This window comes from Plectrocnemia conspersa, unplaced genomic scaffold, assembly GCF_051122295.1.
Source record: "Plectrocnemia conspersa isolate PC_06_02 unplaced genomic scaffold, ASM5112229v1 ptg000004l, whole genome shotgun sequence".
In the NCBI taxonomy this organism is placed as follows: domain Eukaryota; kingdom Metazoa; phylum Arthropoda; class Insecta; order Trichoptera; family Polycentropodidae; genus Plectrocnemia; species Plectrocnemia conspersa.
Window position 1 is genome coordinate 1174702 of NW_028277168.1, and position 25749 is coordinate 1200450.

A 25749-nucleotide genomic window follows, 5' to 3' on the forward strand; every position below is an offset into this window, starting at 1 on the left:
AAAAAAACCCGAATATCCAGCGATTGCTCTCTTCCCAGTGTACGAATACTGGTTATGTTGTCTTTCACTCTGAATTAAATTAGATTTAATTTTTAAATCCTGTGTCGTTGAAATTTCAGTCCGATAAAAGTGAATTAATACATTATTTTCATTACGAAGATATCTTTGGCCGAGGATGTCGAAAATAAATGCAAGAAATACTAAAAATACATATATTTTTATAAAATAATTGTAAGTCGAGGAATATATTGTACAATCCTCAGTGTGTAAATTCATTGTATTGTAATAACTAAGATAACATACAAACTACATAAATTTAAAAATTAATAATAACATGTATGTCAAAAAATTTAACACCCCCTCGAACACGCCCTCCGCTTTAATCGAATAACATCACAGATTATCTAAAAAGAAGAGAATATTGTCCTATAAGCTACGGTTATTTAAACAAGTTTCACATCATCATTAACTGTCAATCGAACAGTTGATTCGTCATTATGGAGTTGGACAGCTTTTGCCGTTTATTGCTATCTTCTTGAGGCGTTGGATCGGCGTACGCGTAATCGGGCAGCCACTTTTCCAGCTGCTGATCGAAGAACTCTTCGAGACGTTTAGCGTCCTTGTACAGCTGAGAGTCCACCTGCAATCCAACACATACGGTGAAAAGATGCAGTTGCGCTGTCCGAAAAGTCTTTCGGGATAATACTCACTGCGTTGTATGTGTACGCGTTTTTGAACAACAGACGACAATCGGCCACCAGTTGAGATACATGGGTATACTGATCGCCGTTTCCAGGTTGCAACTTTACTCTGATCGTGTCTAGAGCCATGGGTCGTCGTATCTTGTTATAATAATCTACGTTCTGTAAAACGATAATATATTTAAAAAAAGTAAATATAACATAGAATAAAACTTTAATCAAAATTCGACCACGATATTTGAAATTCTAAATTCAAAGATGTTATATTGAAATTTTGCTGTAGATTTTTTTAATTAAAGTATAAAAAATAATATGGTTATTTTTTCTTTTGTGACTACAATTTCATTATTTATTAATTATGAGAGGGTTTCCAATTTTGAAGTATTTCAATCAACAAAACATTGGTCACTCACTTTCGAAAGCCATAAATTGTCAAAAACTACCACAAAATAAAAACTATTTAAACACTTTTTTATGCTTAAATACTAATGGCCTTGTTTCAAATAATATCTTTGTAATAGATGAATAGGAGGCGGAGCCAAGCAATAACGCGATTGGCTCTACATTAGCTTCTCTCCCACTCATCCAAGATTACTCAGTGATACTAATTATATTCCAATGCAACTCAAAAAGGCATTATGAATACGATCCATACTGCCTCTTAAACAGATATCTGAAAATTTTCCTCTAAAATACTCGATTCATGGATGCTACGAACCAATATATTAAGCAGAATGCAAATCTACAAAAAATAATCTATTTTTGATAACTTTTCTGATATTAAATGACACTATTGTGTTTTAAATCAGTGTTCTGACGAGTAATTTGAATATACTTAATATTTGTTTATTTAAATTTATATTCTGATTCGACTTTCTTTTAATTTTGAACTTTCACCTCATTAGATTGCACATTAATTAAAGGCTCTGACCAATATCCAATACAAGCGAAGTTGCCAGGTCTCATGCTTGTTCAAAATATTTAACGGCCGTCTCAAACCTGTTCGAATGACAGGTTGCAACTTGTTCTAAAAAACTATCGCATTGGTCATAAAAGTACATTAAAAAACAGGCTAACCCATTACATCCCCAGATCGTCGTAACTGGGCCTGTGAGTAATGAGTGGGCGAGCACTAAGTCTCTTTTACGGAAAAACAAGTAACATTTTATATTTAGAATGTTACTTTTATGAAAAAATCATTGCTGTGATTCGTGGGATTCAGCATTTTGAGTTTACTGGTCCGAAAGGTTGGCGACCGCTGTTTTAAACAGCTAGTAACGTTAAAATTACAGATTACGTTAACCACTTGACAGTTTTGCCCGAGCGCGACTCGGGCGCGGAGTTTGATCGTGTATTGACTAGCCCGAGCGACGCTAGGGCTAAGCTTGTTTTGATTTGTTTGGTAGTTATTTCCCCAAATAACGTTCGGGCTTATCATGTTTTGACTTGTTTTAGTGGTGGGGATGTCCCTGAGCGGAAAAATATGTTCATACCAGAGAGGGAAAGTTTGTATAATGAAGTGGAAGGATAAAAAGGACGTAACATTATTATCAACAGTACACAATCCAAAAATGGTAGAAATCAAGAGAAGGGGAGATTCGAAAAGAATTCCGAAACTTGTTGGGGACTACAAAAATTTCATGGGTGGTGTTGACAGAATTGATCAATTCGAAAAAAGAGTAGATATTATTGCCCAGATTGTGATGTAGGGTTGTGTATTGAATGTTTTAAAATTTATCATACAAAAAAATTATTGAATTAATTGTAACTTTTTGATTTTTTTTTTTGAGATCTTAAAAATATATTACTCGGTAATTATTTTCCTTAAAAAAAATTTGGTTTATTTTTTTAAAAAAAAAGGTGACAATTTATGGACAATTTTTTTTTTACAAAAACCAACTGTTAAGTGGTTAACAGCCTGTAATATCAATATTTCTTTTATATGTAAAAATATACATTAAATTTGCATCTGGTGTGAATTTAAAATTCAGCGCATAATTTTTGTGACAACTGTTTCAGTGAAATTATATTTGAACACATTTACATAATACACATAATTTCACCGATAGGCGCTAGTGAAATTATATACTGCTCCAAAATGTCAAGAAAACTCAAATTGACAGTTGCATGATGTCCATTTGCTGTTCAAACCCAAACATAACAAACAAATTAACCTAATGAAAGTTCAAAGTTTTAGTTTTAGAACTTCCAATAGGTCAAGTTGGGGTGGATCAATTAATTAAAATTAGGTTTGGGTTTAAAAAGTGGTGTTTGCAGCTGTTAGTTTAAGAGCACTGCTTTTGTATGTGTAGAGCATATAATTACACTAGCACCTGTCAGAAAAATTATATTTTCAATAGTAAAAAATGTATTCAGATATAATTTCACTGAAATGCCAGTAAAAACATATCACTGGTAATACACTCACTGCAACATATACAATACGACGTAGTAGGCATCGAACTTATTTTTCCTCTCTTCAGTGATTTATTTTATCTACGATAGTAGCAAATATTATATTTTATTTGGATTTAAAAAATCTCTCGGTGCAAATTGAGAAAGAAAAAATAAATAAATAAACATAACTAACATCTCTTGACACCTGTTCTCTAAAATGCAAGCTCAATTCGTACTGACAGTACAACTCCAAAACTATCCGCTCTATGATCTTCTGCTGCCGCAAGGTCAAACCAGACTTCCGCTTCTCCCCAGGAGATTCTTCTGGAATGTCAGCAAAGTTGACACACAGCAGACACTGCCAGGTTTCGCTTTCACTACAAAGATACATATAAAAGTCTAATGTTGCATGTATAGAAACATATTTGTAGATATACAAATATACTTTCGATCGACTCACTCGGGCAGTTTGTCTATGGTTGGTATGTGGCAGTACTGGTGGAACACCTTCGGACATTTGTCGCAGCACATGAGTTCGCCTCCGTCCATGCATACGGCGCACCAATCCTCGTTGGGGTCCGCCGTCGGTTGCTCCCCTCCCGTTATTTCGCTGGTTAGATCTATTTGTTTTCCTGATTAATAAGAGTAATGAAGACACACACAAGGACAAATACACTAGAAACTAAATTAAATTACCTGCACTCGACGGTAAAGATGGATGCATATCGTCTGTGCTACTGTGCACGTGAGGAGAAGCCCCTTTTGTGCCTGTTCCGGAGCCAGAGCTATTGCCTCCTGCGCCTTCGGGCAAAACCTTTGATAAAATAATTAATTTTCAAACATTTGTTACTCAAAAAATATATATTAAATTTAAATACTAAAATTAAAAAATTGGCTGTTTTTTTTAAAAACAATATTATGGAATAAAAATCCGAAGAAACGATAACAATGAACATAAAGTACAATCGTTGTGCCAAAAAAATCTTGCAGTAGTGTAATTGAAGAAAAGGCAAATTGAACTAAATAAAAAATAATGCTGTTACTAAAAAATTACTTTTTATATTCAATTTGAAATAACTTAATATAAAAAGTAAAAAATAATGAATTTTTGAAAGAGTAGACAATGTCAAGTCCACTTGTAATCGTTGCGATGGAATTAGGTTATGAAAGACTTGACTTGAAGGACCTGTAATGCTAATTGACTTATTTGTATACCTTAGACTTTTCTAAAAAAAAGTTTTTCCCTAATCGATCTACAAAGCCTAAAAGGTAGGTGCCAAATACAAAGGATAAGATCAGTGACCAAATATTTCTGCCGTACAAGTGAGCAGATAGTCTAACAAGGTCTTTATTACACAATAACAAACGGTCTGTTTCCACCCAAGATCAGACACTCAGTCTAGAACTTCATTCAGAACTACTACTTTACTTCTGACTTAGAATAAATGGGAGTTTAGCCGAACTCGCACAAAGCGGAACTACTGTAAATTGACCGAGACGGCCCTTAGAAAGCAGCAGCTTTCATAGGAATGGATCCAGCTAAACAGTCACTTGAAACCGACTTGGAGAATTCGGGAAGCAGTACTACAGCGAGAACAGGCAAGTATATTTTCATTATAGCGCAAATTGTACCGCCAATTTCAAAACTATTATGATCCACAATTAATTTATATAAAGTTATTTTTTATAAAAATAAAATACTTACCTAATAGTCATTTTTTTTATTAATTTGAAATTAATATAAACTGGTAATTAAGAAAAAATTTAGTAAAAAAAGATTTTAAAAACTGTTTTATTTATTGTAGTTCTTGATTAAATGTTTCCTCTATTTATTAGTTTTATAGCCCTTTAGTTTCATCGAACATTAAATTTCTCATTATTCAACGTTTTTAATTTGTATTTATATTTATTTCTCCTATTTAATATTGTTATTATTAACATTTCTTTAAAATAAATAAAATTAAATTAAATCAATTACAAACCTGGACTCCGTTACTGTCCAGTCTGGCGATGGTCACCATCAAATCATTGACAGCGTCCTGGCAAATCATATCCATGCTTCTGTTCGCATCGTTGGCGTTCATGCCCTTAAATTATCATATATATATACAAATTAAAATTTTTGAAAATCGGGCGATATTTCAACCGTCGTATTATGAAGTCATACATGCGTATTTGGACTGGGAGTTTTGGGATTGGTCGACGTGACCGTCGCTGGCGTTTGCCTAGTGCCGTTCGACGCGACCGCTGGCTGCTTGATGGTTATTTTAAACGAATCCTGGCCGCTATTTTGGTTAATCTGCACTTGCGCTATCTGCTGATGGTGCAAACCGTACATAAGGCCTTGTTCGGTATTTGGATTGTACAAACCTTCAAAAGGCAAAATAAATATATATTGAATAAAAATTGAATCATAAGTTCATTTTTTTTATATTTCAATAAAGTGAATTATAAAAATTGATTCGGTAAAAATAAATAATATTATATATAAACAATATTTAATAACAAATTATAAGCCACCATTAGTAGCGTGCTGTGGAATATGCCACTTGGCGGCTGCTGGCTGTTGCGATTGCTGTTGTTGTAGTTGCTGCTGCTGTTGTTGATGTTGATGTTGTTGCTGCTGTTGCTGCTGCTGCTGTTGTTGCTGCTGCTGTTGCTGTTGTTGCTGCATGTGAAACATTTGCTGCTGATGGTGTTGCATAGCGTGAGGACTCGGAGCTCTAGGTTTACTACCGGACATCGGCGGACCCGGAATACGTTGACCAAACATATTTTGATTTGTTTGCGGAAAATCTATAACACGAAATATGACCTTAAATATATTTAACATTTAAGAAATAATCAAAGGATCAATAAAAAAAGTAAAGGCTGATTTGCGAGTTGCTCGTCTTTTGCCACAAAGAAAAAATAACTCAATTTAAATGGAAATTACACACCAGTTTCAGCTGTATAATTTATTTTTAATTGCTATTATGACGCAATTAATTGTAGGCAATAAATTAAATGGTTAATTGTTTTATGTATAAATATTAGTTAATAATCATAAAATATTTTTTTGATTACATAGATAATTACACGATTTATAAAATTTGTAATTTTTAGATAAAAACATTTTATATTATATTTTTTACAACGCAGTTTCATTTAATGTCCAACAACGCATATTATCTTTCTCTGTCAAAATACCAACATTCGGTCAAAATATATAAATTGTAAATAACATTCATTGTAATATAAAATTCTTAATTGCTATTCAAATAATTGTCTCTATATACTATTTATAAAATTGTTTCTGTATACTATTTATAATTTTAATAGTCACCATTTTTAAACCTAAAATATACCCTTAAATTCTAACAGACTGTTTAAAACCAGATCACTTAATAAAACTACCGACTGTTTAATTAAAATACTGACCAAAAAAAAATACAGGTCCTAAGGCCTGTATTTTTTTTTGTTTTTTAAAATTTTTAAAAAAATTTTAAAAATTTAAAATTTAAAAATTAAATTTTTTTTTAAAAAACTTAATAAGTAACTTAATTTTCTTTTATGATGTATATGTTACTCATAAATTTTAGTCATAAAATCAACCTAAAATATTTTTGAAAGCAGCAATATAATCACTGTTTACACTGATTTATCGAATCTTTGTGGCGAAATTTGCAATCACGGTCAATTCTGGCGAAATAATATATTATAATAGTAATACAGTGAAATCTCTTTGTAACGAATACCAAAATAACGAAATTCCCAGTATAACGAATCTTTAATTTGTCCTCGAAAAACTTTCATACAAAATGTTTTAATTGTAACGACGACTGATTTCAGTATAACGAAATATTTTGATCTGAATTTAAGAATGATGTTACAACTTGACACAATATTTCTCCAAATTCAGTTCGTCTTTGAGTTGACGTGTGCCAGATGTATTCTCAAGCGACATTCAAAGTGTTTCGCCGACCGTCAAACTTTTTTTATAAAACATTTTTTTAACAAATTTTATTGTGTTCATTACAGTATCCTTAAAAATGGACAAATACCGATCTGTCAATCTTGTAAAAGGATATTTTGATGCTGTAGTAATATGGTAATTAAAAATAAAATAAAAAAATATCTTCCTTATATTCAATATAACGAATTTTTTCTTCGGTTCCACGAGCTTCGCTATACTGAGATTTCACTGTATATATATATTTAGCTTTAACATACTAAACAAAAAAGTTGCTTATGCTAACATAAAACATTTTTTTACCGGATTTAATATTGAAAATTCACTTCTATTATAAAATTTCATAACAGTATTTTAGAGCCAAAAACTGTTCCATTAAATGTGATAAAAATATAATATGCATCATAGTTCATAAAATACAATATGAATTGTCGATACAAAAATCGTGATTTTGCGAAAGTGGAAAATGATCGATATCTAAAAACAAAAACCATTTGAAAAAAATACGTGTAGACAATATCTGATCTGTGAGGCCATAATAAACTTCTTCGGATGAAATTATCTTCAAATTATAGCAATATAAAATATCTATGGGTATATTAAGCGACATATTCAATCAAATATCAAGTGTAAAAACCTTTGCTTTTGCACCTTCACTTTTTAATTTATCCCAATTAAATAAAATAAACAATAAATTACTTTGAAAAGCCATAGCCTGCATAGCTTGACGGCTATATTGATTATTTTGTTGCACCGCACGTTGCTGCTGCTGTTGCTGTTGTTGTTGCAGCTGTTGCGTGGCGTGACTATAAGACGGCGGCTGACTCAATAAACCTTTAAGATTCATCTCGACTCCCATTTGTATGGTGCCCATTAAGTTTGCAGCATCAGCAGCTGTGTAAAAAGACCATTAATTAATTATTAACACGAATAATCAACATCGAATCAACCAATACAAGGAAAATGGGCGCAATCGTCGTACTTAATCTATGAAATTCAAACACCATATTATACATAAATGATCGATCGATCAATCTATATAATAATTTTACCTTTTTAAAGCTTGCAATTCGTATATCTCGACATTGACTGATATTTCCTTAAGGTGCTTTAAATAGTGCAACACTAATCATTGATTCCCATATTTTTATTTAATTATGCAATTATCAAAAAAGTGCTTTTACGATTAACGTAGAGAAAACTTCAGAGAGGAAAGTAGGAATTTTATTATTTATCAAGAGCAAAGAAAATTGAACGATTTTAGATAGTGGAACTCAAATATCATCGAAACTTGTTTAACCAAACATTTATTATGATGTAATTGTTATGCGGTAATGAAAATTTTCCATTACCACATAACTCAACTACAATTGTCCTTTGATCTCCCATAACCATAACGATATAAGTCGAAACACCACTTCAGAGCTGTGACTTTCAACTTTGGACTACCTTGAGCTCGCCTCGGGTAAAGCTCAACAAATCGAGATAAATGATCAAGATAGGATAAGAACCTCGACATTAAGGCAGACACCAAAACAGTGCATATGTTGGGAGACTTTCCACTTCATCCGCAGAATTTTGGTTCAGCCCAGCTGTCACTTTCAAGCCACCGGGAGTTAATCTGTGTCCCAAAACAACCATTCGCATTTATATGTTTAAATTATTACACAAAATTTCTATGGCCTTTGCGTTTATTTTTGATATCGTAAAATACAATTGATACGGACAGACTGATTATAGAAATTGAAAAAAAAGACCAGCTATATATAATACAGAATTGAAGTAGTGTTCATAATTTGAAAGAAAGACTTTGAGAAGTTTGTTTGTGTCATCCGAAACTGGAAGGAGCTCTCATAATTAGAGTAGTATTTAATGTTTTAAACATCAGCTTTCCATTGCCACCTTTTTTACCCTCAAGTATTTTTATGGTATCGTCGCAGCTTGTAAAGATTTACCCACATTTCATTGCAACTCGTTTGTTTTATAATTTCAAAACAGTATTTACCTCAAGGTTATTGATAAACGCTCTTTAGCCGGTATTGACTTTCTGTATTTCGTATCATGATAGGTAATTTTTGGTCCTATCACATTCAAAACTATTTTTACCTATTCTATAAAAGTTGAGAAATTCACGTGGATGATCACATAGGTTTTAGAACTGTCCTTTCATTAATCTTTGGCTTGAGATGATGAATCTAGTAACGTTGTTGGCATCGCTTTGCTTTCGCATGAAGCAAAAGAGCGACCACATATGTGGTTCCAATAAAATCCATTGTGAAACTAAATAAAACCAGCGATTTATTAGTTGCAGATAATAATAATATTTAACAATAGCAGAGTATTACTATATTATAATAATACACTAAGCGTAGTCCATAAAAAATATTTTTATGTTTGAGTAATATTTTTCAGTCATTCATGAAGAAAACAATAAATCGATCAATAAAATTGTGAAATGGAATTTTACCTGCAAAAAATATTTATGAAACAATATAATTCTAGCAGATTTAGTTGTTTCAGATCTGAATGTGTTGTTTGTGTCAGTGCTCTTTGTGATTTGTTAGACAAGACTTGTGATCGATTTCGATATATTACAATTATAAGGTTCGTGAAATTTTTAAAATTCTTTTCTCATAAAATTTTTATTAATTATTGGCGAGACAAAGGATACCTAAAATTCAAAAACCGCTTATTCTTGAAACAATATCTTCCAACAAAACCAAGCAACAAGTGGGTAATAAAACTATGGTCACTCTTGTGATTGAAATTATACCAAAATAGCACCATCTAAAAAAAACTACGAACTCACAACCTGACAAAATCGAGATTGATCAATTGACATTTTATGAAAAAATATGAGAAAGAACATAATTGCATCGTATACAGTATAATGCAGTGAGCGTCACATCTTCCACTTTCTATCCAAAACACACAGACGCTGGAACTTACACAACGATACGGTAAGAGTTGACAACCAATTACTGTGATATTACAAACATATTATTTTTTTATTTATTTTGTGCGAAATGGGCCGAAATATTTATTTTTATAGCCGGATGTGACAAAGACGAAAAACCTTGAAATGACCATTGGCACTTCAACAAAAGAAGCGAAAATGTATCGCTTCTACCTCGCATTCACAAAAAGAATGCCGATGCACTGTTGCAGTACGAATTTTTAATGTATCAGTTAACAGTAATGTCTTTGAATTCGGTACACTTATAATTTTTCATAGTGACTTTTTAAAAATTGAAAATGAACTACCAATCTTCTTCTACATCATTAGAAAGTGATAGTATTGATGGAACGAAACCAAGGAAAACTGATTTCCAACTTAACCGTGATTTTATTTTGAATTTTTATTTTTTAAATGTAATTATTTGTATTTTAAAATATGTCAATTTTCTGTAAATATATTTTCTATGTATGTAAATTTATATCTATTATATGTATGTAATTTGTATCACTGTATAACAAAAATATTTTATTAATTTTCAAATGTTTTTAATTGCATTTTTTAAATAATATATCATACACGTAAAATGTATATCAATCTCTTCTAAACTCGCCAAAGTATGCCGATAAGCTACAGTTTCCCGATAATAACCGTTATTGCAGCGCAAGTAGAAACAAAAACAACACACAATCGTATTTTTGTGCGACGTATACGACTTTATTTTTGTGACTTGGCTCTAGAACGCGCGAATGTATGTGTGTAAAAATTGGATAGTGTGACCTTCACTGGTATAATGCAACTGGTATAATGCATATAATGCAGTAAGGGCGCATATGAAAGAGTGAGATCGTCATTTTACTGTTATATACAATGTAAATACAACCCATTGCTTTGTAATATGTAATAACCTTATTTTGAAAAATATCATATGAAGGAAAAATATAAAAAAAAATGCAAGTGCCTTGACATAGCAGGATCATCTGCGACATAACAATGGTAATAAATTATATAATTAAATATATATATATATATATATATATATATATATATATATATATATATATATATATATATATATATATATATATATATATATATATATATATATATATATATATATATATATATATATATATATATATATATATATATATATATATATATATATATATATATATATATATATATATATATATATATATATATATATATATATAGTCATTTTATACTCATACATATTATTTTTAAATCTATCTTTCAGAGTAAAAATAGGAAAAAATCTATAGAGAAAGATGCAATCTTAATTTTTAGTGATTGTAAATATACTGCTTTGTGTAAATAGCTCATTTTTTCAAAAGGCCCTTGCAATATTCAGAGTTTACAGTGGTTAACTCTGATCGCACTACGCCTTCACTATCGAAAAAAACAATTAGCATGAAGTTCAGATATTTTGAGTTATAATTTTGCCCATGAAGTCCAAATCTGCATCAAGACGATCCTTCAATTCCGTGCAAATTGACACACGATTTTCCTTCTGTTTGTCAGTCAAAAGACTAAAAACAAATTTCGCACTCACTCTTCTCATTTGCAAATTATCGGTTAAAATACTTTGCACAGACCCGTACGAGATGTTTAGTTCTTCGTTAAGCCCTCGAATAGTCAATCGCCTGTTTAAACAAACCATTTTTAAACCCTTTGCACCATTGCTCGTCTTTAATCGACTCATTTACGCTTTTAAATCGCTCATACCACTTGTAAACAGTCTTCAGAGTAGAGTCTCCAATTACTCGAACCATCAACTACTCGAGTATCGAATATTAAAATTTTAAAATACTCGAGTACTCGAGTACTTTCGAGTATTTACCAAATGTACCAAAATAGCTATTATTCAAATTCGTGCACATATAAATAAATAAATAAAATACTTATTTTAACTTCACGAACATACTTTTTAAAAACAATAATGCAAAAAGTGTCTCGAATTTAATATTATTGCTAACCTTTGGTTTTATTATTCCTGTTATGGAAAAAACCCTTTCCGTTGCTGTTGATGTTGGTCTTATTGTCATTAACGCTTTGGATAAGGCTTCTAATTTATATCTGTTCGCTTTTTATAGATATACAATTTTTTTAACTCTCTTTTTATGTTCTCTTCTTTCATTCCCTTCTCTGCTTTTCTCTTAGTTCCTTCGACTATTGACAAAATAGCATTTTGTAATTCTTCTTGAATAGATTTTTTTTCTTAACAATATACAATATTCTACTCCTGATTAATGCGAAGAATTTAAATCTATATCCTTCGAAGATGTATTTGGGTGAATCCCTTTCACTCTAGAGCTAAACGGTTCGCAAAGAACTGACTTTACTTTAAATGCCTTTAAAACACACAATTGTTTTGATTTATATTTTAAGCTGAGGGATCAGTATAAACAATTTACAACACTTTACGTTACAACTGCATAGTCATAAAACCTAAAAAATTTTTTTGTTGATATTTCATATTGTTCATTGCCATAAATTAGATAAGTCGGGACTGTCGAACAGAAAACACAAAATAAATTTCTCAGTCGTACCCACTAGCATAGCCGACGACCGGAACTATGCAACTATGGAACTATTAAAAAAATTATACCTGATAGTAACCGCTCTAACTCGGGACTTCGGGCATAAACGCCAAATAAAAGCAAGACGTTAACCTTTACCGGACCGAGTTAAAGTTATTTTTGTTTCTGAAATATTTCAAAATTTTTTAATTTCGAGTATTAATCGAGTAATTTTCAAAATACTCGATTATCAAGTACTTGAAAAATAGACAAAAATACTCGAGTATCGAGTACTCGATTACTCGAATTGGAGACTCTACTTCAGAGTCACCACATTGATTTTAACATTTCATGAGCTTCTTTGGCATTTTTTTGCAACTTAAAACAAAAGATAATGTTAACGCATTGTTCGAAATCTCACGGTAAACACAACACAACAAAGCCGGCTTACAAGTCACAACTTGTTCAAACTTGACACTGACTATCTCAACGGATCAGACTATCGGACTTATTACTTCAAACGGATGTAGCGTCAGCAGTTGTTGCTACAAAAATTCATTTACCGTATTTTTTTATCACACCTCGTATTATGAAAAATATTAGTAGATATATACATATTAAAAATAATAAATTTCAATAAAAACTATTAATATCATAATTTTATTTTTTCGTGAAAACTTTGCAAATATGCCGCACCTAAAAGGTTAAGGCAACGATTTTGACTAGCACATTTCAATTATTAAGTCTCCCAGAATCGGACCCTAAAAAACCGAAATTCTTCCCGCAACTAAAGAATACATGGTACATCGAACTATACAATGTCATGCTTAACATAATCAAAAAAATACTGATTATATTCATTATAACCCATTAACCAGGTTTACAAGAACTTTTTTCATTAATTTGCATTAAAGGGTTGTGGAGCCACTACAATAGATTTTACTCACGCTTCATTAGAGGGGGCGTTTGACCATTCAGCATAATTTCATTTCCCTAATCGTCTGAGCATCTCACAGGAAACTTATAAAAGGGTTTGCAATAACTTAAGACATTCACTCATTTTGAGAGTAACCATCATCAGGATAAACTATTGACTTTAATGACTACTCTACTTTGAATTCGACAACCTGCTACACCACTTTGATGCATCCGGCTTTATTCGCATTAGACATTGACGCCCGATACTAACACCTAATTTACATATAAATACTTGTGCAATAAAATATATACCAAACAGATCCATCATGCATCTCACATTATTCAGATCCAAAACCCTTTAGTTTAAAACTGTATAAAGGTTAAATAATCAGATTAAATTCAACTCTCAATTCGATTTGTCTTTGCATCCGTGCTTATGAAACACCTTTGTCGATATAGTATAATTAGGACAAAATATGGATACAAAAATCAAAATAAGAAACCGATGTTGCAACTTATTTCTTGGTAAGCCTATTGTACATTTTTTATTGCACAAGTCGTCGAGTCATGGTGCCTCAAAATAAAATAACAATTATTCATAATAACGATATACAGTGTTATTACTAAAAGTATAATAGATATTTTTTATGCAATTGTGGACACAAACATATTTTAAAACAGAGTACACCCTTTTTCCACATACGTGTTCAAATAAAACTATATTTACCGGCAGCGATGTGATGCGGATGTGTCGACGACGTGACGTGGGGGTGTCTTATCATAGGTACGTTAGGACCGCCAGGTCGCGTCATCCCGACCTGATGGGGATGAACGGCTGCCAGCGGGCCCAGCATAGAACCTGAATCAATTTTGTTTAATATCATTAGTACTATGATCATTAAGTGACGTTTGAAAGACACGATTAACTTTCGTTAATGTATACCGCTATTATGTCTTTGTAAGTGAGCTGACATCTGAGATAGATGGGCCAGTTGCGAAACTGCCTGATTGACTTGGGCGGCGGCTACGGCGGCGGCTTGCTGGTGTTGTTGGAACTGCTGCTGCGAGGGCGCCGGGGACGTCTGCTGACGCTGTTGCATGGCACCGCCCACCTGCATGTTCTGCTGCTGCTGTTGCGCCTGAGCCGGCGACATTGTTAATGCCTTGAATGTTAAAGACACAATCAGCACATTTCAATGACGTCAATACAAAATGAATAATCGGCACAGTAACTAAACAATGATGCAATGAAATAAAATTAAATTACCTGATGCAATCCCTGCATATTTGCTATGGTGGTCGGAGTGCCGACTGTCGGCGGGTGGTAAGGTCCTTGAGACTGGGGAGACGGGCCTTCGGAAGGCGGCCGATTACCTGGCGTCGTAGATGGAGACGGGTATACTTTTCCATCCACAATAACCGCTCCAATAGAAGAGACCACTAAAATGACAAACAATACAATAAATGCAGGGTATAGTAGTTACAGGTGAAATAATAAATATTATATCAATGGTTTTAAGCTTGGATTAGATAATGAAATAATTTTATTTTATATTTGCATGCAATTTTAACCTTAACAGAGTATATATCTTAAAAAAAAATGTAAAGATTTGTAAAACATGTGTCAACTCAAATTAAAATTACCTTTAATTAGATCAGGAACTTTTTCAAGTGCTAAATGTATCCTAACTGGAATTTCCGGATTTGGTATGTCAGCACGCCGACTTTTTATCCTCTGCAGATGTGAGGTTACCTGTTTTTTAGTGTACAACACAGCCGTATCACTTCCCTGCGAAAACAGTTAAATTTAGTAATCATCAAATAAAATATAATAGAAGGGTGTAAAAAATCAATTAATTTTTTTTTCACCCCCACTCGATCGTCATATAGTTACTTGTTCAAGAGCTGCGTTCACAAATTCAATACAATGATCAGTAATAGCTGACAATTGTTCTAGCGCCGCCTTCTTCTCGTCCAGCGTCTTCAGTTTCGAGTCGCACACCTCATTTAACCTAAGCACCAACTGTTTGCCTCGCGTGTTGATGGCATTCGTGACCCTTAAGATAAATAGTTACGTTAAAGTAGCATAATCACGTATGTGCTATTGTTAAGTATTAAAAACGCACTTGACAACAGTCTGCGTGATGTCGTAGACGAGTGCTTTTTTCTTTTCGGCTATCGAATTTTGCCTGTCCTTGATGACCTTCATTGCAGATCCTAGCAATCCCCTCTTGTAAGATACTTCTTGCAGCAACGTGGATATGGCAATACGCGCCGAAGTCGCCATCTCCGTGCTGAACTGATATCGATGATCACGGTGCTGCAAGAGCTGACAGTCTCGACACGTCAATCGGTCGCACGTTTCACAGAATAACGTGAGTTTCTCCTGATTAGTAATAAAATTTCAATTACCATAACGACCACTATCATCGATGAAATGACAAAACGACAGTTACCTGCGGATGTTCTTTACAAAACATGTCCAATGAAATATTCATTGTGCTGTTGGTGGCCGACTGAATCTCGATGAGAGCTTCCTCTTTAGATTTTATGATATGATCCTTTGTAATCTTTAGCCTAACCATGAAAATAAAAAATATTTTTGTTATATATATATATATAATTATTTTTTACATACATTGACATGTTCTTAAATATATAAATATATGTATATTCATTATCTATGATCAGAATTTTTACTCTGCCAAATAATCACTGAACCATAGATTTGATAATGTTTGATCCCAACGTTCCAAGATCTAGATTTTATACTTCTTTCATTCAACAAATATTTAAGAATTTCATTTAACCTAAACTCTTTTATACACCCATAAAGTATTGCATTATAGTTTAAAAAATCACCTTTGATGAGCTTGCACACAAATGTCGCATATAAATTCAGCACATTCGGTACACCACGACGTCGCCGCATTATCATCAGAACAACTATTGCATCGTTGATCCGATGGCACGCTATTGGTTGTCGATCCAGTTCCGTCGCGCCGCTCCACTATAAAACGCTGGTCGATCATTTTATTTATGCTACAATTGATCTTGCAAATAGGACATCCTATCGTAAGAGGCTCCATACCTAAAACGGCAAATGATTAATTACATTTTCGGAAATGTGGTAAAAGATACTGGAGTATTAAATATGGCAAAACGTACTACTAGCGTCTCTATTTCTTTCTTCGATGCGCGTGCGTACGCACGTCTCGCAGACGGAATGCAAGCATTCCATGAGTTGTGGTGTGCCATCGGGAATTGAGGAAAATAGACGGGTGCAGAGGACGCATCGGACTGAAGACCACGGCCCTCCGGTTGGAGTAGGACCGGGAGCTGGAGATTCTGGCGTGCATGCTCCTGTTTCAGTTCCCGATGCGCCGGAGCCGGAGGCGGTGACAGCCAATGATTCGGAATTTCGTCTGCTGCTCGATAAGATTTCCATGTGGCAGTCCGATCCATTTTTCTAGAAATAAAACATATCATAAATATTTATTTTCCATAGAAAAGACAGGCGTTAATAACAAGTATATAACAATACTTCAGACAAACAATCATTGTGTGCATTTGGGTCGATAGCTTTAGTTTGTTTGTTTTAATAAAACAAACAAATGTACAACAATTGACTTCATCAAGATAAACTATTGGTTAAAACTAATTGCACTTTAGTGTAAATCTTATTCACTTTGATAAAAACCATTTGCGCTAATAACAAATATATATTACACGAAAAATAAATTATTCAAGTATAATTAAATTTAGTAGTTAGTTAGCACAGCGCCACGCTCAAATTTTACAGTTGCGAAAAGTCCATTTTCTGTTCAAACCCAAACCTAACCTAAACGAATATAATAACGGTATAAAAGGTTAAATTTATTTAGGTTAGGTTTGGGTTAGTTGATTTAACAACTAGTGGTTTTTGAGCGTTGCGCTGTGCTAACTAACAAGTACCTTGAATTTATTCAACGTTAAAAAAAATATTTCAACATTTAACAAATATAAATACAAGAAAAATATTATCACTTGTATTAATTACTTTCCAATGTGCCTTTTTTCTTAATTTGCCTTAATTCTTTCGATTTATTGAAACTTTCCTATTAGCTGCCCACAATTTAGTTTTGTTAAATGCCTCAAGAAATACAAAAAAAAGGGAGGCAATAACTATTGGAAGACATTTCTTAAAACGTGAAATAGAAAAATATAATATATTACTCTAAAACATACAAGATTATGAAAATCACCTTTGGTGGTGGAATTCCAACAAAATAGAATTTCCCATCCTAGCATATTTGGCTAAAATATATCTACTAGCACCACCCTCTTCGGTTGAAAGTGAACGATTAATTAGTGTTGGAGGTAATATTTATTTGCCTAAAAGAAATAGGTTGAAAGGCGAAACTGGAGAGTTGATTTAGGAATTTTAAGACTGAAATATGAATTGCTAGGTAGTACCTTTTGAGGCATTAAAAAGGTACTACCTAGCAAAACTCTGACTTAAACTTTTACAGCAATATTTTAATAAGCAAGATGTCCTACTATATTTTTTAAACTTTTGTGTAAATTATTCTACTAAATGTTTTATTAATAAATATACTTGGTTCAACCATTTTATACAAATTTTTTTATTAATTTTGGAAAAATAAAAACATTTTTTGTCTTGTGTATTATTAAAACGTATGTTTATTATTCATTTAAATTCGTTATTTTTAGTAATGGTAGTAAAAACTAGTAGTAGTTAACTGATAGTGAAATTATATGCTACTCAAAAAAATCTATGAAACGCAATTTGACACGTTGCGAAACATCCCATTGCTGTTCAAACCAAAACCTAACCTAATAAAAGTTCTAAAACTAATTATAATTTTAGAACTTTCATTAGGTCAAGTGCAAAATACAAACCAAGCCAACTCATCTTTAATGGTAAAATTAGCAGAAGTAGTCAGACGTGTTTTAAAAATATTATAGCTATCCTTACCGATATTACTACTAACTTATGATATGGGAGTATTGATCAAAGTATATTAAAATCGAATTTTGGTCAATAGGAGGGCGCAAAAACAACGAAATATTAAAAAAAAGACCATTGACTGGCCAACTTTTGCCCCCCCCCCCTGGAAAAAGCTGAAATAACAACCCTGAATATTGGTTAATAATTTTCCAAGAACACACAAAGTTTTTATACGGCGGCTATAAACCTAAAAATGCACAAACATCTCAAAATAGTGTAAGACCTTTTACATACTATGTACAAAAGATAATGGTATTTAAAAAATATTCATTTCTATATTATATTCACAAGATTAACTTTTTTATTTTAATGCGTAAAAAAACTAGAAAAAGCATCTGTATATATTTTAAAACCTTCGATATTTTTCATTATTACTGTTGATTCTTAAGAATTTCGGGAGTTGTCTATAATTATAATTTGTGCATATGAATATTTTGTGCATATGAATATTTTGTAGAATATATTTACATATACATGCTTATATAAGCTAAATAGTTTATATTAAAACTGATATCATTGTATCAAATTATCTTTATAATATAAAAAAACAACTCAAGGTCATAAAAATTACTCAATTTGAATCATAAAAGTCTACAGTATTACTTATAATATTTTATACACTTTCTCAATTATAATGTACATATCAGTTATTATTACTATATAGTAAACCTGATATCAATCTGGATTAATAGACGGAGTAGTAAGAACAGTCAAGTTTATCACTGAATTAAAATAAGTAGTATAAATTAGCAGAATATAATTTTTTCATTATATACATTTAAATTAGTACCAAAAATATTATATTTTATAAAACCAGACAATATAAAAATAATTTTTAAATACATGTAAGAGTTACTACATATATAATTATCCAGTAGAAAGCAACAATTGAACAAAAATGCTTTAGCAAACAAAAACAAAAGCTAAATTATCATATCAGAACACTGTTAAAAACCAATGGCATTAATTACCGTAACAAAAGAACTCGATGCTTTCGCTTATAAAGAGTCACCCGGATGTAATCTGTCTTCGTTCAGAGGGGTTGTACAATATTCGGAGCTTAACAGTATTCGTCTTAGCTTCATCCAAGAAAACATATAAAATTGACACTTGCTCGAAGAGAGCAATACATTTATTGAGGCACCAACGAAGACTTTATCTAAGACTTTTCTATTAGAACATTACTGCTACGAGCAGTCACAATTTTCATTTATGTAATAAAACTAAATATATACCAAACAGCTCTTCAAGGGTCTAACTGGCTGAATAATTCACACCACTCGGCTTATAAATTCGAAACATCAATATTAGATAAGTTGAGCTAAATTTAAAATAAACTTTTTATTAAATTGTTCTAATTTTTAGGTAATGTACTAATAGTAAGTCATATAATAATGTACACCATTTCCCATTTCAGCAACCCATTTATCAAGAAACGTTTCTGTATGGTCTGACTTTCAAGTATAAAATAAGAAAGTTGGTTATGTATGTACTTTCTCAGAGAAAGTAGATCAAAGAACGACAAAAACAAGATAAGATAAAGTGGCATTAATTTTTAAATAGATAGCGTAATATCCTCTATTTGCTAAAATTTTGAGCAAATTAAAATATTAGTGGTGATTAGAAAATGGGATTATTCATAATTCAGTTTAGGAATGTTTGCCTAAATTTAACTTTGAAAACTGTAATATTTTATTATATTATAGAGAAAAATATTCACAATAGTTTTAGTTATAACCTTTTAAAAAAATTAATGATATATATCAGCGCTGAGAATTTATTTTAGCAGCCTGAGAAAAAATAAAATTATTTATCACAGGGATGAAAATTGTATGAAATACAAATCATATTTAAGGGATTTTCATGAATATATAATGACTTTCTCCATAGTAAAAAACATTAGTACACAAATAGTGTTTTGTGCAATTATTTTTATTGTTCCTTGGAACTTCTAATAACTGTTATTTCGTGTTTACTAATTTGTTGCGCTCTCTAATGATAATTGCTACTTTTAATAATTGTTTACTCTTCCGAGTATAAGACGTTAACACATTTTAAGTAATTCACACAATATTGATTTATCTTATTTATGTGAAATATTATTCAAAATGATCTTCCGCTTGTTATTAATAGGTTTAATTGATTCGATAAATTGTTAAACAACTATTAAAGCCAGATAATTAATGTAGACCAAAAAAGCCTGACATTAATTATAAAATACAATGCCAAAGAAAGATATAATCTGAAGAAGTGAACGAATAATGATAATAACAGGGATGAGAACAGTTTTAGACTCGGAGGCTGAATTAATGTGTATACAATATTGGCAGTCTTCCAACTAGGGTGTAATCAAAATAATCAACCCATATTGCCTATTTCAATCAAAAAATTTCTACTTCATAGGTTCTAATAGGTGTACCGGAAAAGAATGTCGTTTTTCTTGTTATCACTTTTAAGTGGTCAGTTGTGCTTCATCAGTTGAACTTTTACAACGTTTTCTGTGTTGTTTCTCTGACTACGTATACCTGGAGTGTATTAGGACTTTTAAACAAAAAAAATTACAACCCTATATACAATGGAGAGCTTTGTAACGAATGAGAAATTTATTCGAAATTTTATGCTTTATCATTTCATGAAGAAAAAAAGTGCAACACGTGTTACAAAAAATATTTGTGATTTACTGGGAGATATTTTGAATGTTCGTAAATGCCAGAGGTGGTTTAAACAATTTAAATCCGGCAATTTTGATCTAAAAAATAACCCTGGAAGTGATCGACCTGTTAAAGTGGATAGCGGTGTTTTAACTGAGCTGATTCACCAAAATCCATCTTCAACGATTCAAGAACTCGCGGAGCAACTCTGATGTTCATGGTCAAGCGAGCAAGAGCATATCAAAAAAATCAGCAAGACGCGGAAACAAGGAAAATGGATACCTCATGAATTAAGTGAAAAATCTAGGTGAGCGTCTAAACGCGTGCACTGAGTTATTGGAATTAAATACCAAAACTCCATTTCTACAACATCTTGTAACTGGTGACGAAAAATGGGTGTTGTATTCAAACCAAGGACGCAAGAAACAATGGCTTTCAAAGGGCCAGGTACCAAAACCCACCCCTAAGCCCGGGCTCTCTGCAAAAAAAGTTATTTTGTCTGTTTTGTCGAACTGCAAGGGAATAATTTATTTTGAAACATTAAAACCCGGACAGACAATTAACGCTCAAATGCATTGTGATCAACTAGAGCGTTTAGATGCAGAAATAAATAAAAAAAGACCTGCACTGGCTAATCGTTAAATGCACAAAATTGTTTTATTAAAAAAACGACATTCTTTTCCGGTACACCTAATATTAAAAAAATTATTATTCCATACATAAAAATTTACAAATGTGAGATATTAAATTTAAATAATTTAAGTGATAAAAAGTTTGGCAAAATTGGAAACAAATCTTTAATCCAAGAATATACATATAAAAATATATTATTGGGTTATAATAGAAACTAAATCCCAAGTCATAGGAAATTTTTTGTAGTCGTTAATATAATGAGTTGAAATTGATGCAGTAAACTATAAAAATAGATGAATTACTAATTCTGGAGTGGATACGGTACTTCACCATCTATCTAATCGCAAAGCCAGGAAGTTGATTAAGTCCCCAAGGAAGTATTAACAATGATTTCAAACAAAATCACAATCATAATCTACAGGATGTAAACGAATAATGGTAAAAATACTTAATTTTCATAAAAAAAAAAACACCCTAAAGGCTCAGGCACACAGAGAGCGATCTGTCGCTGCGGGAAGCGATATCTGACCGCGGCGACAGGTGATCTGGTTGTATTATGGGATGTTGCATCAGTTCTGTCTGACAGAACTGATGCAACATCGCATAATACAACCAGATCGCCTGTCGCCACGGTCAGATATCGCTTCCCGCCGCGACAGATTGCTCTCTGTGTGCCCGAGCCTTAATTGGCCATTTTAAATAAATAAATATGATTTCATAATTATTCAAAAATTAGATTTTTCATACATAAAAAAAATGTATAAACGCGAGATATTAAATAATTAGTGATAAAAAGCTGGCCAAATTAGAAACTAAATCTAGAAATACAATAAAAATAAAAATGTATAAATGTAAGATAGTAAATTCAAATTATTAAAATATAAAAGTTAGTTTAAATTGGGATCAAATTCAAAATCCTCATAGAAAGTAGAAATTGGTATTCGTTAGTTAGCATGGCGCCACGCTCAAAAACCACCAGTTGTTACTCCCAACTGCATTTCCCGTGCTGTTCAAACAAATTAACCATTATACCGTTATTATATTCGTTTAGGTTAGGTTTGGATTTGAACAGCAAATGAACGTGTCACAACTGGAAAATTTTAAACTAAAATGTATTCAAAAATTTATAGAAGATTCATTCCAGTAACTATAAAAATGTATTAATGTCACATTCTAGAGTGAATCGGTTACTTTGCAATCTTACTAAGACGATCAGATTTTAAAAATATCAAAATAGAACAAACACTAAAAATAAAAAAGGGCCGTTTCGGATTTTTTTTACGGGAGCTAAAAAAATATGGCCATCCCTAAAATTTATTTTAGGACAAAAGAGGAGAAAAATTGCTACGAGAGCGTAAAGAAAGGCCAAGGAAGACAAAAATTTTGAAGTCTTCACCTTAACTAAGACAAAAGTAAGAAAGTTGATATAGACACAAGGACAATATAAACAAAAAACTGATATCGAACATAGGTCGTTAAATTCTGATTTCTGAAATTATACAAACATATATCACAATCCGAAAGACATGAATAGTTTCCAAACATTTGTTATTTACTTATTTAAATTAAATTAATACCATCGTGACCTAACAAGGTTGCCGATGCACCGCGTTGGTCAATTTTTTTTAACTATTCGAATATTTATGAAGAATCGAAAAACAGTTCGAATAATGAATACAGATTTATACATACCTATTTTTATTTTAATAATACAAAGTGTCGAGACTATTATTTTATTTTGAAAATAATAGACCAATTAATGTTTTAAAGTTAAAATAAGTACAAAATTTTATTTTAACAATTATTGCTAACGAAAAGACTCATTCAGTCGCAGCAACTACAATTAGGTATGCTCAAAAAGTATTACCATATTAAATTGCTTAAAAATGAAACAAATGCAAAAATAGAACAATGCAACGATATTTGAAATTATTTATCAAAATCTGCAATTTAATTTATTTGAAATAAATAAATTCATTCATCCCTATTATATTTAAAAATTGATTACAAGACATACTGGGTAAAATTGGGACCAAATCGTTAATACTAGAATGTGAAAATTTATAAGGAATTCCGAGCTCGTGATTTCCATAATTACTAAGATAATCTAAACGAGTCTCAGAATTGATGCAGTAACTAAAATAATATATGAATAGTGAATCGGTTACTATTCAGTCTAAGTAAACCTAAAATCAGAAGGCAAAATGACGATATAAATCCAAGAATTTAATTTAAATTAATCATGTGAGCAGTAACTATAAAAATGGACAAAGGATGAAACAATTTATACTATATAAAACTACATGAAATTCAAGGCCGACATTGAATTATTAATTTATTTTTTCATTTATAAAAATTAAAAGTAATAAAGCTAACATAGATACGAATAATGGTTTTGAACCAGGGTGCATTAAAAATAGACAACCCTGGGCTTGTAATTAATTGCCGTCCTTGAAAAATAAAATTTTCGTTGGTTCATCAGTATTGAAATGGAATTAATTGAATCGTAACTCGAAAACGGTCACAAGCAATTCAAATAATTATGAGTAAAAAAGCTGGCCGAATTTAAGACCAAAATCCTCGATCCTCGAGTAGAAAGTTACGAGCGTTATGGCCGGCGTCGCCGAACGCCAATAGGCGAGGGCGCAGAAGGGCGGTGAAGGGGGTGAGGCAGACGAAGGATACTGACCGCGAGGAGGTCGCGCTCCGACTCGTCCGGCAGCTCCTCCTTGACGGTGACGGTCGGGTCGGCGCCCTCGACGTCGGGCCCCGGCCCCTCGGCGCCCCCGACCTCCATCGGGCCGCGCGCCCCGATAGCCCGAGAGCACCCTCGATGTCAGAGGCGTCGTCCCCGCTACCCCGCTACCCCGCTACCCCGCTTCCCCGACCGCGGCTTCGGCTTCGGCGGCTTTCGCGCTCGCGTACACGGCCCGCGCGCACGCACACTTGCGCGGACACACACACGCGGCCAAACGACGCTCCGACCGAACGAGTGCCCCCTTTTCCATTTTCCCTTTTTTACCTTTCAAATTTAATTACACAAAATCATTTCAAATATTTTTCATTTATCGACGCTTTTACAAATAATATATTAAATTAAATAAATCATTCCTCCCATATCGAAAAATAACTAGAAAACTTCATCCAGACCATTTCCAAGACAAATAAAAATTACTATATTTCCTATGTTTTTTAGGGGATGATCATTTTTTTTAATACTAAGATTAAAAATAAATATAAAATTTATTATATACATGACTTGACATGTTTCCCCTGAGCGTCATAGTTAAAAATCTAGATGGCTCGTTTAAGAAGAGCGTTCTCGGGCGCTAGTGTCCTGGCCGTGACGGTAACAAATATGGACACAATCGCAACTTCAAGGGCACTCTAAAGCTCGCATGCAAAAGTCGCCGAAAATTTACGAATTGTCTAAATCGATACAGATACAACCCGTACTCCCACTGGTAGAGATACCTCAGATATTTTCTTTCAATTCTCTCTAACAACAAGTACTTAGGTTCACTCGGATTCCAGACAATATGGCCAGGGCCTCGTTCAGAAAATTGGTCACCTGTGTGCAAACATGATCCCCCCCCCCTTTCAAAATTTAAAATATTGAAAATTCTCTGTTTCTGATAAAAATCTGTTACTTGCTGCTTCAGCAATTGTCCTTATTTCTTCAGATTTCGGTAAATCGCATGAGACAAACGATGGTGACTTAATAATTACCCGTGTTTGACGATGAATAGCGTTACTAAGACAAGTTGTTGACGCCCGTTTCGCCTCTTGTATGCGTTGTATGCGTCGGCTCCGATCGTCGTTACGAAGCGATCGGATCTCACCGAGCTCAATAAAGCTTTTACTCAAGCACGCGTGTTTTTGGATTCAGACCTAAGAACTAACCAGCACGCGTATCCCTACACGCAACACAAGTTGTTATTATCATCGTGTGCTGCCATATGTTAAAAGTCACCAAAAATTTAACAC

At 32.6% G+C, this 25749-nt stretch overlaps 1 protein-coding gene across 17 annotated transcripts; it reads right to left on the bottom strand.

Moving 5' to 3' along the window:
* Positions 1-200: 200 nt before the first annotated feature.
* On the bottom strand, positions 201-24724 carry LOC148235568 (E3 ubiquitin-protein ligase TRIM33-like). Of its 17 annotated transcripts, none has more exons than XR_015809391.1 (19): positions 24452-24724; positions 16636-16936; positions 16330-16558; positions 15924-16044; positions 15594-15853; positions 15362-15524; positions 15112-15256; positions 14735-14907; positions 14440-14630; positions 14195-14326; positions 7750-7944; positions 5619-5894; positions 5266-5468; positions 5081-5185; positions 3795-3912; positions 3544-3718; positions 3292-3475; positions 711-863; positions 201-640 (listed from the first exon to the last, which is right to left on the bottom strand). XR_015809391.1 is itself a non-coding variant. In XM_088184787.1 (19 exons), the coding sequence occupies exons 10-19, from the start codon at positions 14319-14321 to the stop codon at positions 473-475; spliced, it is 1689 nt and encodes a 562-aa protein (XP_088040913.1). In that variant the 5' UTR covers positions 14322-14326; positions 14440-14630; positions 14735-14907; positions 15112-15256; positions 15362-15524; positions 15594-15853; positions 15924-16044; positions 16330-16558; positions 16636-16936; positions 24452-24724; the 3' UTR covers positions 201-472. The 17 variants fall into 17 exon arrangements, 6 of the variants coding, with proteins under 6 accessions (XP_088040913.1, XP_088040912.1, XP_088040908.1 ...); XR_015809390.1 differs by having other exon boundaries at positions 3544-3730; XR_015809385.1 differs by having other exon boundaries at positions 711-3113; positions 3159-3475; positions 3559-3718; positions 14411-14630.
* Between the last annotated feature and the right edge of the window lie 1025 nt (positions 24725-25749).